This window comes from Chionomys nivalis, chromosome 22, assembly GCF_950005125.1.
Source record: "Chionomys nivalis chromosome 22, mChiNiv1.1, whole genome shotgun sequence".
Lineage (NCBI taxonomy): Eukaryota > Metazoa > Chordata > Mammalia > Rodentia > Cricetidae > Chionomys > Chionomys nivalis.
Genome location: NC_080107.1, coordinates 26,246,043 through 26,264,337, shown reverse-complemented (window position 1 = coordinate 26,264,337; position 18,295 = coordinate 26,246,043). Strand labels below are relative to the sequence as shown.

General features: G+C 43.6%; 1 protein-coding gene across 5 annotated transcripts in view; it reads left to right on the top strand.

Moving 5' to 3' along the window:
- Window positions 1-18,295, top strand: part of Fmnl2 (formin like 2) — a 257,682-nt gene that overhangs the window by 168,939 nt on the left and 70,448 nt on the right. For all 5 annotated transcript variants that reach the window (XM_057754584.1, XM_057754580.1, XM_057754583.1 and 2 more), the window contains exons 3-4: window positions 3,809-3,889; window positions 9,664-9,740. In XM_057754584.1, coding sequence (XP_057610567.1) covers window positions 3,809-3,889; window positions 9,664-9,740 — 158 coding nt within the window. The remainder of the gene's footprint in view (window positions 1-3,808; window positions 3,890-9,663; window positions 9,741-18,295) is intronic.

The following is an 18,295-nucleotide window of genomic DNA, read 5'->3' as shown; positions in this document are numbered from 1 at the left end:
GACATCAATCTAAAAGGAAATCTTTGACTGTTGAAATAGGAGAGCGAAGAATTTGGAGGTTAATTGAAAGCTTGTTCCAGTGCCAGTTTGACACTTCACTGTTGTTTCTAGTTCCTGGATCCGCAGTCATGATAACAAGCATTTAGTGTGCACACTGCTGTGTTGAGGCATCGTGGTGATCGATGGACCACCTGAAATCATCACCCCACCTTGTCAGGGTGGCCTCTTCTATCACCAGATCAAAAAATTCAGTGGGAACCCTTCAGCTGAGAAGAAATGATGAGCGATGGATGGATTAAGCAAGCCTAATTAACCCAACATATTAGGAAATGAGTTATGGAATGTTTGGATCAAGAAAGCCCCGTTGAACTAGATCGCGCTAGAAGAAACTTTTGCTAGTCTAAATAACAGAGATCATTTGGAAAAGCTTCATCAAAGTTGTTTTCAGTCTGAGAGCTGTGATGGAACACTTGAAGGCCTCACCCCCTCACCCTGACCAGGAAAGTGATTTCATGTTGAGCTGAAGAATGCCTCAGAGCTCTCCAAGAAACCATGGCTGTGGAAGGAATCTGGCATGCTGACTTTTCAGCTCTAGTTTTCTGCACAAAAGAACAACTTTTAATGTTGGGAGAAGAGAAAGCGTTACACAGTTTCAGCCAGATGTTTTTGTTTTTCTATTCGTTAAAGTTCTGCATTTGATTCTGTTGACTATCTGCTCTTCGCTCTTTGTGAGCTTACTGTCTGGCACCCTCTCTTGTCTGCTCCAATGCTGACCTGAGATTCTTTGTGTCATGACTTTTCCCGCACCAAGGTCCTGAGACCCAGCTTTTTAATAGCCCCTGAAGTTACATTCCATGTCCCTCTGCTTTTGTTCCCAGGCCCTCTCATCTGGAGCACTTTTTTTTTTTTTTGGTTTTTCGAGACAGGGTTTCTCTGTGGTTTTTGGAGCCTGTCCTGGAACTAGCTCTTCTAGACCAGGCTGGTCTCGAACTCACAGAGATCCGCCTGCCTCTGCCTCCCGAGTGTTTGGAGCACTTTCTGTCTCCTGCCTTGCACACACAGACTCAGGATAGCTCTGTGTTGCCTCTCCTTCAATATTCAATCCAAACCCCTCTTTCTCTAGGGAGATCCCTTTGATCAGCACAGTTGGAAAGTGCCTCACCTCTCTTTGAACTGAGGAGGATCGCATATGGCTCTTATCATTGTCGACTTTGTATTATAACTCTGTGAACTCTATCAGAGACATTTAACAACCTGGAACTGAAGAATTGAATTGATTTCTCTCTGGATCTTAAAATCATAGTGTCTTCTATTATGTGTTCGGAGTGAGTGAAGGAATAATATGACCAACAGAAATTGATATTCATGTGAATAAATTCAAATGGGGAGTCAAAATAAGATAGTGAGATTTAAAATATTCTGGGAAGGGGCTTCCTTTACAGAATGCTTTTTAAGTCTAATAGGCCTTAGAGGCTCTTCTGAATAGTTGTAAGTCTGGATTGGCTTCTCCTGGAGCAGTGGTTCTCAGTCTTCCTAATGCTGTGACCCTTTAATACAGTTTCTCATGTGGTGGTTATGCTTCTTCATAACTGTAGTTTTGCTACTGTTATGAATTATAATATAAACATTGCATATGCAGGATATCTGATATGTGTCCCTCTAAAGTGGTCGTGACCCAGTGGTTGAGAGCCACTGTCCCATGGTCCCTGACTTCTTCATCAGCTGTTAGACCAAGTAGGTAACGGTTTAAGATGTTTGCTACTAGCCGGGCGGTGGTGGCGCACGCCTTTAATCCCAGCACTCGGGAGGCAGAGGCAGGCGGATCTCTGTGAGTTCGAGACTAGCCTGGTCTACAAGAGCTAGTTCCAGGACAGGCTCCAAAACCACAGAGAAACCCTGTCTCGAAAAACCAAAAAAAAAAAAAAAAAAAAAAAAAAAAAAAAAAAAAAAAAAAAAAAGATGTTTGCTGCTCATTTTCCCCATTGTCCTCTCCTGTCTCACCATGCCCTCCATGGTCATATGGCACCAGGTGGTGCCATATACAAACTTCTCTGACATTTATAACTGTTTTTGGAAATAAAACAAAAATGTTCTCTTGGGGATTTTGGTACTTGTTCATTCCTTGGGAGTTTAGGTCCACTTGTGTGATTTAGATTTTATTTGCATAAGTTGTCAGCTTTGTGAGGGTTAGTGTGTTTTAGTTTACCACAGTTCCCTGGAACTCTGACTGCGCTCAAAGCCCGCCACCCCTGGCCAGTGCACGCTTATACAGTAAATCACGTCTGTCTACATACACTATTGCAATATTTTCTTCTCGTCTTTTGTGTGTTTGCTAATGTCAGAATTTCCCCTGATACGATGCTTTATAAGACATGGAGTATTCCTCTCGCTGTCATCGCTTAGCATCAAGCAGATCAGAACATCAGCCGCTTTCTTTAGTTTGACCAGTACAATGTAGTCTTTTCACTGGCTAGATCAGTAATAAGATGTCATTTTCAATATGGCAAAGTAACTGTTTAACTTTGAGGAGGGGCGGGGTTTCAAGGCAGGGTTTCCCTGTGTAGCATTGGAGTTTGTCTTGGCACTTGCTCTGTAGACCAGGTGGCCTCGAACTCAGAGATTCACCTGCTTCTGCTTCTTGAGTGCTGGGATAAAAGGCATGTGTCACCACTGCCTGTTTTTTTTTTTTTTTTTTTTTTTTTTAAACATTTTTAAGCCTGTAAAGAAGTAGGATTTGAGTGGAGTATGAAGAATTGTGTGCTAGAGAAATACAAATCTCCCTCCCTCCCTCCCTCCCTCCCTCCCTCCCTCCCTCCCTCCCTCCCTCCCTCCCTCCTCCCTTCTTTCACTAAGTATCCCTGGCTGGCCTCTTAACTCAGAGATCTACCTGTCTCTGCTTCTGGAGTACTGGGATTAAAGGCACGTGCCACAGAGTTTGAACTCACAGAGATCCCCCTGCCTCTGCCTCCTGAGTGCTGGATTAAAGGCGTCCGCCACCGCCATCCATCTTAAACATAAAATACACAACCTATGTTCAGCTGCTCGGGTCCACACAGCCCCCTTCAGAACTTTTCTTCCTAAGTTTGAACCTTTTCTCTTTCAGTCTTTGACATTAGCTTTGATCATCTTGAGGCACTTGTGCATGCTAGTGTGTGTATGCACATGTATGTGTGTGCATATGTGTTCCTATGTTTGTGTGTGTGTGTGTAGTTTGGGATCTTCAATTTGGAGGTCATTTTCGGAACCTAGTAATGATAACATGCATGCATGTTTACATGCTCTCATAATTGTTCCCATATTCCATCCATCCTTTCAGCAATCAACTCATTACTCCCTTTCGAAAGAAATTGGTTTTATCCAGTCCTGACTCAAATATGGCCAATTTTAAGGGTAACATATTCCATAGTGAAGGATTTGCTAACATTGAAGATATCTCAAAGAATTCACTAGAAATACACAGAAAATCTGAAAAGCAATGTGCAAAGCATGGTCCTTTGGGTGATGGCTGTATAGCCTGCAGGGGAAGCAGCCCACCCTCTAGATTTTGGGGGACATGGATTCAGGTTCACTGTATCACTTCCTAGCTATGTTATCAAAGAGAATACTGCCCCCCCCCCCCCGTTGTGGTTCCTTCTGTGCAAAGAGATCACATGATCTATGAAGACAAGATATTATCAGCCCATGCTAGTTATTATTAGCAAAGCCACATTCTCACTGAGGTGTGTTTGGTCATGAGTAATGGCATGACTGTGGTTTATGCGGCTGACTGCGGTAATCCTTCATACTGTTTCTGCTGTGTTTCCTGCAGGAGCGATTCCAGGTGAAGAACCCTCCCCATACGTACATCCAGAAGCTCAAAGGCTACCTGGATCCAGCTGTAACCAGGAAGGTAAGGTGGATGTGTTTCCGCTCTTGGTTGTTGCTTCTTCTTGAGTGGGCAGAGTCTCGCATCAGACTTTCTTTTTGCCAGCGCTCTAGGCAAACAAGTGCTGGAGACCATCAACAGGAGAGGACAGAGGGGAAAGAAAGTCTTCAACTCGTCCCTCTGGTGGCTACTGATGTTGTCAGTTCCCACTGCTCAGAGTAGTGAGTCCAGGCCTGAGGTGCTTAGGCCTCTAGCAGAGCAGGCCTTGCAAATGCAATGCTTGTCCTTCATGACTTTACACACTTCTAGAACCCGGAAAAATCACTGAGGCTGTCCTCCCCAGCTGCATACTGACATCCTGTGTTGGTGTTTCAAACTGCTTCCTCTGCCCTGGCCGAGCCTCAGTCTCAGCCCCAGCTCCAGCCCCATGCCCACCCCCAGGCTCAGCCCCTGCTCCAGCCCCATGCCCACCCCCAGGCTCAGCCCCAGCTCCAGCCCCATGCCCACCCCCAGGCTCAGCAACAGCTTCAGGCTCAACCCCAGCCCAGCTCCTGGCCTCAGGAAGGTAAAGAGGGAATAGCTGATTTCATTCTTAACCATCTCTCCTTTTACAAACAAGCCCTGCTTTGTGCAGATGCACAATTGGCCTAAGCTGATGCCTTGTGGTTAAGCATGTCGCCTGGCACAGCCCCGCAGGCTGGGTCAGCCCTGAGCTGGCTCAGGGCAGAGCTGTCCTTGATGACTATGGGTAAAGATACTTTGTAACAGATAGTGCTTGTCTTCCCCTTGATCCGCAACAACTCTGGCTTTCAAGGCTTCTCAAGCTGAATTGCCTGTGTTGTATCAGTGCTGATTCCTGAGAAAAGAAAAGCAGGCTTCTCTTGGTCAGGTGTTTCCAGTGATCTTGGCGCTCTCCTTCCTTTTCTGTTTTGACCCTCTCTCTACCCACTCTGCCCTCCTTCTTCTAGCTTTTTTCTCTCTTTTCCTTGTTCTTTTGTTCTAATTCTTTAGAACTCATATTGCCACTTCCAAACTCCTCCACCACCACCCCAAAAGAGAAATGTCCTACAAAAAAGCATAGCTGTGCTATTTTCTCTGGAGGCTTCTTGAGTCTGAGTCTTTGTCCTCTGGTTTACTTACAGACAAGAGGGATTTAAACAATAGAAATTATGCTCGAACTTTGCTCTCCTGGCACTAGAGAGATGGCTCAGCAGTTCAGACTTGTTGCTCCTTTAGAGGACCTGAGTTCAGTCCCAGCATATACTTGGTGACTCGTACCCATCTGTAACTCTAGTTCTAAGACATCCAACATCTCTTCTTACCTCTGGGGGGGGCACTAGGAATGTGTGTGGTGCACATGCCTTCAAGCAGGCAAAACATACATATGCATAAGATAAATATATATACACATATTAAAAGAAAACAGAGAACCACACTTTGGTTCCATGCCATACAATTCTTGAATGTCCCATGGTTTTCCACATCTTCTGTGAATGTGCCTGCTTATAATTTGATGGCCATTTGTAAACAGGTCTGTATTCAACCCCCCCTTTTCAAAAAGTAATAACTGTTTAATTCTTGTTAGTTTCTCTGATTTATCTCTTGACCTGAGCATAGAGCAGCCTTAATTTTATAGGTTAGGGAATGCCTCACACACAAAATAGAAATCCCATTTTTTAAAAAAAGTTTTGGCTATGCTATTTGTTTCTGTGAGGGTTCTACTGTTTCTTTAGAAACCCCTAGACCTGAGATGATGGACGAGTGCCCTGCTTGTTCTGAGCTGAGGGGGTGAAATGGCAGCGATTATAGACAGACCGAGGGAACTCTTCCTTCATGCAACGTACAGCTCATTCTAGAAACAGTTCCTCATTCTAGAAAGAAAGCATGTGATACATATCTAGAAATGGCCGCTTGGGCTCCCAGCCCCACACCCTCAGGAGGAGACAAAGCAAACCAAGCAGAAGAAACCAGGGATCCTCTTGTTAAACAGTTCCTCCTTTGGGGATCACTTAATAAAGAGGAGTGGGTCTGGTGGCGGTCGTGTGGACGGCTGATTTCTCTGTCTTCACCCATGTGTCCACCTGAATGTCCTTGTTTTGTCTGCGCCCTGTTCAATCTACACAACTGTCATGCTATCAGTCCAGAGATGAGTTAATCTTCATGATCTTGAGCCCCCTCTGCTCATGTAATTCCTCCTCCTTCTCTTCATCTGGACTCTTGGATGTCTGTCTGCCCAGTGCTTGGCTGTGCTTCCATCAATTTTGGATGAAGGTTCTATGATGGCATTAGGGAAGTCACCAATGTGATTAGAGGTGAAGGCCAGTTCGGGCACCCTCTCCACTATTGCTACTAGTCTTAGTTGAGGTCATCGATGTGGGTTCTTGGGAATGTCCTTAGCACCAGGTTTCTCCTTTACTGCAGAATGTCTCCTTCTGTCAAGATATCTCTTTGGTTTATGTAAACATAAAGCAAAGAAAACCAGCCCACAAATCACAATCCCAGAGAACCTAGACAACAATGAGGACCCTAAGAGAGACATACATGGATCTAATCTACATGGGTAGTAGAAAAAGACAAGATTTCCTGAGTAAATTGGGAGCATGTTGACCTTGGGAGAGGGTTGAAGGGGAGGGAGAAGCAGACAAAAAGGTAGAGCTCAATAAAAATCAATAAAAAAAATCTCTTTGGGCTAGATGGTGGTGGTGCTGGACGGTGGCAGTGCATGCCTTTAATCCTAGCACTTGGGAGGTAGAGGTCGACAGATCTCTGTGTCTGTGCCGTCTTTCAAGGTCTGTCATTCAGGTCAGGAGAAATGAACTGGGTAGGATTAGCACCCCAACCCCCTGCTGTAGTAAGATTTCTGTCAGGAGCTGGGAGCAGGAAAAGATCTGTTCCACACAACCTAATTGCAATGCTTAAGCCCCAGAAAAAAAAGGAGATTTGTTTGGAATAAGGCATGACTTTCAGTTAAAATGAGCTTAAAATTCTCAGCTGTGGTCTGGGGTTGGGGAGTGTTCCAATCAGGCCTTTAAATTATAGCCTGACTGTCTAGGCTGAGCGGGGCTTCCTTTAACTGTGGTCAGGGTCCTCAAATAGTTTATTCATTAATCTTTTGTTCAAATTAAATAGAAGATACTTAATTTGCCCTTAAAAATTAAAAAAAAAAACCCAACTCCAAGCACATTCTGTTTAGAAATAGCTTTAAATGACACCCCCTAGGGCAGGGAAGGAAGCGTCTCAATTAAATATCTCTGAGCCCAGAGCTCCTTAAACCAGCCTCCTAATTTTATACCAACTGTTATTAGCCTGTGCCTCAGGGGAGGCTCTGTTCATGTCTGCATGGAAAGAGGTTACAGATCCTGAAGAAAGGCGTCTGATCCTTTGCTGACTCTACATTCTCAAGGAGAAACCTATGGCATGCCTCACCCAGTTTCAGCTGCCTCCCTGGGCTACAGCTGGCCGTCCTGTACCTGCAAGGAAAGAGAGAGGATGCAGACTTGCTTGGGAGTGGATCCTCTGTGGCTCTTGCATTCCCGCTGGGCCCTGTAGGTTCAAGGTTTCTCTTGAAAGAGCTTTAAAGTCTTGTGGTTGCATTTCGGACTTGCAGAATATTAACATGCACTGTTTATGTCTCAGCAAAGAGGATGCTAAGGCTTCTCTGCCTTCCAAAATCCAAACAAAAAATCGAGCCGCTCCCCAGAGAATGCAACATGGGTGAAGTCAGCTTCGTTTGTCACAGGGTCAGACATTATTACAGTGCCCAGCATAGCCGATGTCTGATGATTGAACGCTAGCTGCTGCTTGCTGCTCTAGCTCAGCATTTGACTTACTTGCCTTGTTAGGCTGTGTGTCTGTCTGTATGTGTATATATAGCAACCATAACAGTACACTTCTCTCTCTCCCTCTCCCCCTCTCCCTTTCCCTCCCTCTCCCTCCTCTCCCCCCTCTCTCCATCTCTCTCCCTTCCTCCTTCTCTCCCTTATGCCCTTTTGTCAGACATCTTTACTACTGTGCTATGTTTTCAGTAGTATGCTTGTGCTCTTTGTAGAAGATCATGGGGGTGGGGTAGGGATGACTTCTTCGACTTGAGGAAGACTTCAGGACCAGCAGGGACCGCTGAGAACCTGTCCGACATGTCTTAACAAGAAGTGTGGACCACTGGTGCCTTTAGTCAGTCCCCACCCCACTCCCTCTTTCCTGCCTAATCCCATGCCTAGTATACTCATTGCAGGTCTAGGCTATCCCTCCAAACCATCAATGGCCTTGCTGTTGGTTAGGGCTTTCTCGGCAGCAGAAGCAGAACACCTTTATTTTTTTTCTTTATATTTGAAATATTTTTATTTCCTATATCTCATTGTATATTGGTCACAAAACGCCAGGAAGATTTTTTTTTTTTAATAGTGTTTGGGGCAACAGTTATAGCAACTGCAAAAAGCCAGGGACTTTGAGAAGAGAAGGGGCAGCAGGAAGCTGCCTGTGCCAAGCAGTGTTACAGATCTCCTTGGGCTGCTGATTCTCACGCCTGTGGCATAGCTCTCACAACCAACTCCCAGTTGGGAATCACTCTCCAACCTTTCCTTCTTGCCTGTGGGTGTTGTTCCTCTGGAGAACCTCAGCCGTGCTTAGTAGCCTGGAAGTGGAGGCCTCTGTTCTTGTTGCACTTGGTGGCAGCAGAGGACAAGGGTCCTTCATATCCTGAGCTGGAATTTACAAAGCTTTCCCCAGACAGCAAAGAAGCTTGAAGGGGGGCAGACCACAGCACAGAGAGCCTGGGCCTCTTGTAAGAAGGCAGTGCACCTCAAATTTCCTTCTTTCAGAGTGGCCTGATAGGAAAATAATCTCCAGAGAACTGATGGGCATAGCAGCCCCATTTGAATGTGGAAGACTCCTTAGATTTAAAAGCATGTACACACTCACCATCATGACAGGAGTCATTAAAGAAAAGACTAGAAGTCTAGAAAGACAGGTAGGCTCTTGATTGGCAAGAGTGCAGAAGGGCCTCCTGAATGTGTGCATGTGCACATGAACCTTCATTACCGACCTTCCAAGTGAAGACTAGTTGGAAGGGCTAACTCTGAAGGTTTGTGTTTTGAACATTAAGTCAGGCTGAGAAGAATCAACTTGAGACTGTTAGGCCCAGAACTGCTGTCTTTAGAAGGGCCAGCTTAACAAATTGGCCGTCAGAGATCATTTGTATTCTCTATAAAAGCTAACTGTGCCTCAATCATTTATGAAAACAAGTTTTATGCTGTGTTTTATTGCTGGAATTTGGACTTGCTGCCTGAGTGAGGCAGAGTGTGTTAATGAGGTCAGCCCCTAATGAAAACCCCGACCCCCAAGTCTGTGTTGAGTTTCATGTCTGCTTGGGCAAGCGCACTCTTAAACGCATGTCTGGTTTCCTATACACTCACATCATCGTACGCACCTCTTCCTTTTATTGGTTTTGCCATTTATTGTTTCATTTCAATACATCACGAGTGTGAGTGTGTCTCGCTCGCGTCTGTTCATCCTCATGAATCATTGAAACTGGAGATAGTTTGGGGTTCTTGAACAAGAGGTCTAACTATTGTATATGTGGGGTAGGGAATATAGTTGACTCTAGGAGATTGCAGGAAACAAACATTCTGGTTCTTTCTTGTAAGTTAATTTTTTTATGATCAAGATTTGTGTGCTTTTGAATAAAACGAAAGAAATGTGAGAAATAGACTTTAGAAGAAAAGGTATTTTCATATTGCATTAGATTTATCATAAACTACAGGAGCACCAGGTACTAAAGGTCATATTTTGTTGAATTATAGAAATTCAGGAGGCGTGTTCAAGAATCTACGCAAGTGCTAAGAGAACTGGAAATCTCATTAAGAACCAACCACATTGGGTAAGTGTGCCCCTGCAACATGTTAGCACTCAGATTTTATGTTAGAAAGTGACTGAATCATAGCCAGGAATTGTGCTTCTCTATTTACTGAAAGACCAAGGTTTAGATGGTGGGGGTTTAGTCCCCTGATCTATATATAAGGATCAAGAGGGGCAGACAGATATTGACTTGGGTATTCATAGCAACTCTGTATTTACTTGCTTGGATGAAGTAAATATGGACAGTTCTTGGCAAGCGCTTGGCTTTCTGTATGTGTGACTGTGAACATACTTCCTGTCTATTCTGACAGCTGAGGAACATTTAAGAATGGTGTAAACTGAGACTTGAACTCTCAGCCTTCAGGCCGCTTAATTGAAGCTGCTCTGCCTTTCCTTGATTTCTTTCCATTGACAACAGAATGGAAGCCGGGTGGTGTTGTGCATTTGAGACAGGTTTTGATTCTCTTTCTTACTTGGTAAACACTTGAGACCATGCGGTATTCCAGCAGGGAAAATGAAGTTCATAGCATCACTGCGATAGACATTTCTGAGAGTTCCCTTTCTGCAGCATCATGGTTGCTTCGCCTCAGGCAAATGCAGGTTGTTTATATTTCCCCTACTTCTTGGGCTGGCATAATAAATAGGACCTTTGAGTAATGTAGTTTATCTTCAAGTCTGGAGGATACTGGATACCTTATTTTGTAATCTTGGTTCTTCAGAAAGTATCAGTCTTTTTTCATAGGCAAGACTTTCTCTGGTTGGCCTTGAACTCACTATGTAGCTAGGCTGGCTTTGGGCTCAGAGCAATCCTCCTGTGTTAGCCTGTCACATAGGAATATAGACATGAGCAAAGTATAATAAAACATTGGTAAATTATTTTTATTTTCTGGATTTTGACTTTGTGTATTTACAGAGAGAGAGAGAGAGAGAGAGAGAGAGAGAGAGAGAGAGAGAGAGAGAGAGAGAAGACTGAAGACTATAGGCTTCAGTACTTTTCAAATGTTTCCTTATGACATTTCTTGCAGATCTGTTGAAGTGAAATTATATATCGATAGCATACTCTATTGAGTATACTGTTCTCCTGAGTAGTCTGTAAACTAGATGTGTGACATACAAAGTAATTTACTTCTGTTTTATACTGAGTGATATAAGCTATTTAGATGTTTAAGTAGCACAGTTGCTTCAGATTTTTATTTAAGTAGAAAATGGTAGTGCAGGGTCCTCTTGGCAGACTTGAGGTAGAATGCCCATTTCTTAAGGGCTACCTTGTCATACTTGTCTCCTTAGAATGGAGTCTTCACAAAATTAACGGATTCTTGGTTTTGTCTCCAAAAATGAACTATAGAAAAACACATCATAAAATCATGATTTTGAAACTTGGAAAACATTGTCTAAGCTCATTTTCAAGACTCAAAGAATTAAGGCTCGGAGATGGTTGTGTGACTGCAGTGTCTACAGCTATCTGGCCAGTACGTTGGCTCAAAAATCTTTCATTCTTTTTTTTTTTTTTTTTCTGCACTGCTTTTGCTAGCAGCCCTTTCTGAAAGAATTAAGGCAGTCAGGGGTCTGGGGTTAAAGCAGCAAGGCTTGTCTGCCTCAAGATGAAGGCGGTGGGAGTTTAATACAATGGGGCACCTGAACCTAGGAAATTAAATAGCTTCCACTACTTAGGAACCAGGAACCATAGTCTGTTTGATAACAGCCCAATTCCATGCCTTGGCAATTCTCAACTGAAAATGGTGGAATAAGTTACAGACAGGATTTCTCCAAACTGGTGAAAAGCATATCTTCAGGCATTGCTGGGATAATGTGAAAGGCCCCCAGGTCCTAAAGCAGATGTTCATTTCTAATATAAAGTAGGAGGAATAGATGAACCTGCGCAGTCTGCGAGCAGCTGGAGGGACTTGTGGGCGGTGCTACAATAGGCATGTCCTCACCAGCTGAGACTCCCCACTTGCCCAGTTCTTATGTGAGACCCTTGGGAAAGTGGCTATAGCTGCAGAAGAATCCAGGGCTGCATTGTCCGTATGCAAATGACTCGCGCACATGCTCACATGAAGGAAACCACTCAAGGATTCTGACTTTCTCTTGCCTGCCTTGAAGACTCAAATCTGAACCAGGCTTTTTGTTCTTCCAGCTTAGTGGCCTGACCTCATTTGATAGGAACAAATTCTGAAGAATTACTAGATAATGAACTTATCATCAGTTACTACCATGAGGAATTTTTGTATGCTGTGATGGACAGGTCATTTTTGTACTCTGGGTAAAATAATAGAAAGATAATTGGGCACACGTTTGTACGATGAAGAGAACTTAGTGCACGCCTTTGCCATGACCCTTTTTATTAATTTTATCTTTGATAAGTTTAAATTACACAAGCTCTCTGCACGTACTATATGACCTAAATTAATCTTTCTTGTTAAATGAGAGTAGCAGTGCTTAACTCATAGGAATGAAATGCTTACTTTTAGGATCTGATGCATGATACTCAATATACAACAACTATTTTTTTTTTATATTCAATTTTCTTAGGCTCACCAAGGAAAATATCTACAAGTTAACAACAGTATATAACATATTCTTAAGGTGTAGAATGTGATTTTTGTTTACCTAAAGTGACCTGAGCACTTAGGAGATTTTGATTTCCAGAAATTAAAAGCTGAAATTACACTTGAAATCCATTTGCCCTGAAAAAATTATTCTTGGCACCTGCATGGGCTTCAAGGTTTGGGTGGTGAGTGGGCTTTGCTGAGGTAGCGTTCTCAGCTGCAGCTGTCGTGAAGGGTTTCTTCTGAGCTCTGAGATAAACCTAAAACTCCATAAATGGAGCAATCTTTTGAGAAAGAAAATTAATTTTTGAGCTATGTCGAATAAGACTTTGACGGGGAATAATCCCATTCACTTACTGTTAGGAGCTATAGCATTGGAGAAGAATTGGATTATGACTTATCCAAACCCCTGAAATTACTTGAAATGCCCTTGAAAAAGAACTGAGTGTCATTACAGCACACTGGCAAGCGATCTGAGTGGGCAGAAGCCAAATTGCGTCAGATGTCTGGGCAGCGGCTGTGGTGGTGAGGGGTCCGCCGGAGAGATTTGCTAGTTTTACTCCATGGAACTGTGGTATAGGTGATTTAATACCATCGCCTATAATGATGGAAAATTGCTTTTCAGTCTGAATGCAAGGTCACAGATGTTCTTAAAGATGTTCACTTGTGGTTGGTTGAGACGACAGGCATGAAGATTGTGGCAAACTGGTCAGGGGGTTGGGAAGTATGCAGAAAAGAGAAGGCCCCGAGAAACTGCCTAGACTGTCAGGATTTCTGTGGGCCAGTGATGGCTGGAGCTGGACCTGGTCAAAGAGGAAAGAGAAGAGAGTGGCCAGCGTTTTTCTAAGATGTTTACAAATTGTGTGCACTTGCATGTACATGTGTGTGTGCGCGTGTGTGTGTATGTGTGTGTCTGTGTCTACTTTGTGATCAGTCCATTCTTACATGGTGCTGCTTTGGAATCATCAAAGTCATAGTAATTTTGGCATTTGTTAGGCACTTTGGTGTTATTTCACATAAAAATGTTTGTGGTATTGCTCCGTACCCTGAGCCACTGTTATGTATATGGGAAGGTTGAAGGTCAGCTGCCAGTTGTTTTCATTCCATGCTAGTTAGAAACACTGAGACTTGAACTATGATTTGTCTACATCTAAAGCTTATTGTCCACACTAAGAGTTCTCACGCTTTTTGACATTCTGCACGCCTTCATTCTAGCTAATTGGTTTTTTAAAAATATTTATTTATTATGTATACAATATTCTGTCTGTGTGTATGCCTGCAGGCCAGAAGAGGGCACTAGACCTCATTACAGATGGTTGTGAGCCACCATGTGGTTGCTGAGAATTGAACTCAGAACCTTTTGGAAGAGCAGGCAATGCTCTTAACCTCTGAGCCATCTCTCCAGTCCTAGCTAATTGTTTTGAACTCCAACAAATTGTTGTTGCTTATATGAATTGAACCTAGTAACATTTACCATTTTAAAAATTAAAATTGAGAAATTTTAAGTTTATTTAATATGTAATATTTAGAAGCAAACTTTAATATTTAAACATATACACTGCTGTGACTATTAGCACGTATAACTTTTTGTGAACTGTAACAAAACAGTAGAAGCTCCTCCTTGTAATTAATAGCGTTATTTCCTCATAAAAACTCTTGAGAATCTTCTTTCCTATCTTTGTAATAGCAGGCAGCTGAGTTTTCCTGACCCCGTTTGGTGTAGATGAGAATGTTTGGAAAACAGGAGTTTCTAAGTGGCCTTTTCAGGTAATTGTGGAGATTCTTCTGGCAGTACACTAAGATTCTCTGCCCGACAATGTCCAGAGGCGCTAATGCCTCCTGTCTTCTGTTCAAATCCATCTCATGCGCTGAGGGGATGTTTTCACCTGTGACTCCTGGACCACGAGTCCTGACCTGATCATTTGCGAAGCCGGCTTACTGAGGTACTCTGCTCTTCCAGTGTGTCATTCAGTAGTGGTTTTTTGTTTGTTTGTTTGTTTGTGTTTTTTTTTTTTTTTATTTTTATTTTTCGAGACAGGGTTTCTCTGTGGTTTTGGAGCCTGTCCTGGAAGTAGCTCTTGTAGACCAGGCTGGTCTCGAACTCACAAGAGATCCGCCTGCCTCTGCCTCCCAAGTGCTGGGATTAAAGGCTTGCGCCACCACCGCCCGGCCTCAGTAGTGTTTTTTTAAAAGTCATTTTTGTTAATAACCATTGCTGCCATTGGCATCCAGTTATAGTTATCATAAAGCTATCAAATTAATATAATCACACTTTTCCTAAAATCTTAATTTTTATTGAAGCTGAAAATTGATCATTAGCGACAAATACTGTCTGTTTTCTCCAAATCAGCAGGCCAGCTTCATGTATTTTTGAGGAAATGTCTTTCAAATACCCAAAATATTATCATAGTTTGTAAGTCATTTTTACAAGTGAATTGGCCGCCTGTGGAGAAATGGCTCCATCCTTGACCCTCCCAAGATTGTCCAGGTGCATGAGTGGGCAGCAGGTGTTTTTCTTTGGCTGCTGATTTCTCACGAAGAAAATGAGAAAGGTGTGTGCTTGCGCATCGCGGTAACAGAGCTCCTGACTGTTCTTCCGTGGGAATGCCCTTTCCCCCATCATGGCAGAGAGTGAGGAATGTGGTAAACACATCTCTGTTTTGTTCTCAGCAATTTCCCCGTCTCTTTCACAGGTCAGGTTCTACAAAGGTTTGGTTTTGTTTAGGTGTTGACAGTTTAAACCCAAGGCTTTCCATGCATCTAGAAACTTTTAGGAAATTAGATCAACCCTAGAGGTCTGCTGAGAGACCTTCAAGGACTCCTGGCAGTGATGGGGTACACTTTGAGAACTGGATTGCTGCGCTGTTCAGTAATGGCTTAGGCTCTGGGTGATGCTGGCTTCTCTCCCCACACCCCCAATTTTTCAGCATCTTTCATTCCAGCTCTCCACCCAGTGGTCAGACTTTCTCTACAGGACCCTGGCAAAGGGCTAACACCTGTCCCTTCTTCCTTTCCTGTGTCTTGCCATCTTGCTTGTCCTTGGGACACCAGGAGGGTTTTTAAGACTTAATTTTCTGTGTGAAGAAATTCGGCTCTGAGACTTTGGAAGGCAGGGAGAACAAAACTCTGAAACCACATTGTGAGCGGCCTGCATTTCAGTACTGACTTGTTTGCATTTGCCCACAAAGCCCTTTCTTTGGATACAATTTTTCTTTTTTTCCAGAACTTTTTCTCATTATCCCTGTCTCTCCAAGCTTCCAAGAATCTGATTTGGAATTTGTCTAAATTCAAATTTATAACATATGGTAATCACATTTGAATTTGCAAGGCACTCAGGAAGTAATCCATGCTGTCAGAGTCAGAAATAATTCTGTTTTCCAAAACTTATAATCACCCAATTTGAAACTGTTTGCCCATTGGCAGCACATGAAACAGTCCAGAGCACGCACCGAGAGATGAGGGAGCTCTGTGTGATCAGACATGTGTGTTTACAGCGTGGAGTCGCCCCTCCCCCCATTATTTCTATCCTTTGTGTGTATGGGGGCAGGGTTGTGTGGGAGACAAGTGTTTCTTTGTTTTATAGTGTTTGTCCCATGCATTGAATTTAGGTTGTCAGGCTTGGGGGCAGTACCTGTTGAGCCAAGTCTCTGGTCCCCATGTTCCTTTCAGTCCCTGAGCTTTGAGATACTCCCTTAATGTTTGTCTTCTGACATCCTTACCCGTTTTCTTTCCTTAGTCTCGCAGTTCATGGATGATCAATCTGTACTGTCCTCAGCCATGCAGAATTTCCCCGTCAGGGAAGGGTAGGGACTAAGAGGATGGGGAAGAGAGGGCCATACCCTTACTATGGGGTGACTTAGCTAGTGAGTGTCATTGATAGAGGAGCTAAGGCAATCAGTGGTGACTGCCTTATGTCATTGGAGTGACACCAAACGACCAAGGAGGATCCTGCAACTCTAGGACCAGAATCCGCTTTGTGACATTACACCAGAGGCGCGTCATGCTATCTTAGGACCTAAGCATTAGTTTCCTGTCTCACTTCGAAAGTTATCTTTCTGGTGCTTTTGGTTATAGTTACCAAGTGAGACATCGGTTAGAATGTTAAAGAAGCAAATTAAACCGTGTTCCCGCATCAGAATCTACTACACACATTACCCACTGAATCAAAAGATGCATAGACCTGCTGTCCTTGGCTATTTCCTGCTTGGCTGAGTTCAAGTTCCTCATGTCTGGGTCTGGGTCAGTTTTCTGCTTGTGCGAGTGGCTGACGTTTTTATCTATATGAGATGGAGGTGTCGGTGTTTGAGTGGCAGCAGGTACTCATGACGTTCTGGGGTGTCTGCTCCTTGTGAAGATGTCTGCAGGAGAACTTCAGTGGCTATGGTTCTGAACTTCCACAGTAGTGAGCACTGAATAGAATATGTGAAACTGAGCCTGTCCTGAATAACCTGGAATTTAGTGATTCTTTTTCATGTGAAAAAGACACCAACTAGAGAGATGGCTCAGCCGTTAAAAGCATTGGTTGCTCTTCCAGAGTACATGGATTCAATTCCCAGCATCCACCTAGCAGCTCACAACTGTGTATATAACTCCAGTTCCAGGGAATCCTACACTCTCCACGGACACACATGCAGACAAAAACACCAATGTACATAAAATAAAAATAGATCATTAAAAAAAAGGACAGGGGCTGGAGAGATGGCTCAGTGGTTAAGAGCATTGCCTGTTCTTCCAACGGTCCTGAGTTCAATTTCCAGCAAACACATGGTGGCTCACAACCATCTGTAATGAGGTCTGGCACCCCCTTCTGGCTTGCAGGCATACAAACAGAATACTGTATACATAATAAATAAATAAATATTAAAAAAAATAAAAAAAGGACAGCAATCTCTGCAGGACAGTTTGCATTGTGTAGCGGAGAAACGAAGAGGAAGACACTCGGGTCCTCAGTAAGTAGCAGCTTTGCCAGCATTCACAGGGAGGGCTAGACATTCCCTAGTCCCCCACCAGTTACATTTAAAAACGTTCAGTTTCCAGGCAGTGGTGGTGCATGCTTTTAATCCCAGCACTTGGGAGGCAGAGGCAGACGGATCTCTGTGAGTTCGAGGCCAGCCTGGTCTACAGAGTGAGTTGTAGGATGGCTAGGGCTGTTACACGGAGAAACCCTGTGTCGGGGATGGGAAGAAGTTCACTGTCTCTGGAGATTTTGCTGCACAGGGAGGAAACAAAAAGTATCTGGAAGTGGATATGGTGAGAGCATGTGTGTGACTGTTCTGGAATTTTCTGCCTTCACCAGTGCACACTCCTGTGAGCTGTGTTTAGGTCTGCTAACAAAGCCACTCTGTGAGACCCAACCGATGGATTTTCTGTGCCAATGTTGCCACTCCAGGCTCCTCTTAAATGTTATATTTACACGCAGCTATGGTTAAGTGCATAGCTTTGGTGGTAACTGAAGTACTTGGAAGAAGAACATAAATCAGGGTGTCTGAGTTCCCACCTTCTTACTCCTCACACTTCCTGTGTATCTGTATATCAAGATGAAAGGGCCAGAAACGAGGAGACAGGAGAAAAAGCACAAACCAGAAAACAAAACAGTCAAACAAACAGAAAAGACATCTGGAGTCTGCTAGATTATTCTTATCGCACAAGCCTCTCAAGGTACATCCTTTGACACATGGCCATTTTCCCGCTGCTGTTTCATAGCCTGCAACCATGGCCTCCAGAGCTAGGCAACCTTTGACACCATGTTCCCAGAGGGACACAACCGCTTTGGACTGCAGTGTGTGCCTATAAATCTTGTGTTACCACAGTGATCTTTGTACCCATCAACTGGTGGAATTTCACATGGAGTGAAGGTTCCTTCTGATATCCGCAGTCTCTGCTGAGGAATGCATAGGAGGAAGAGTGTGAAGTCAGGTGACAGGATTTTACCCTCAGGCCTTAAAGTACTGATTCATCACCTTGTCTGTTGGAGTCATTATGTAAGGCAAATATAATGTGTGCGTATTCTTGGTGAACCCGTACACAG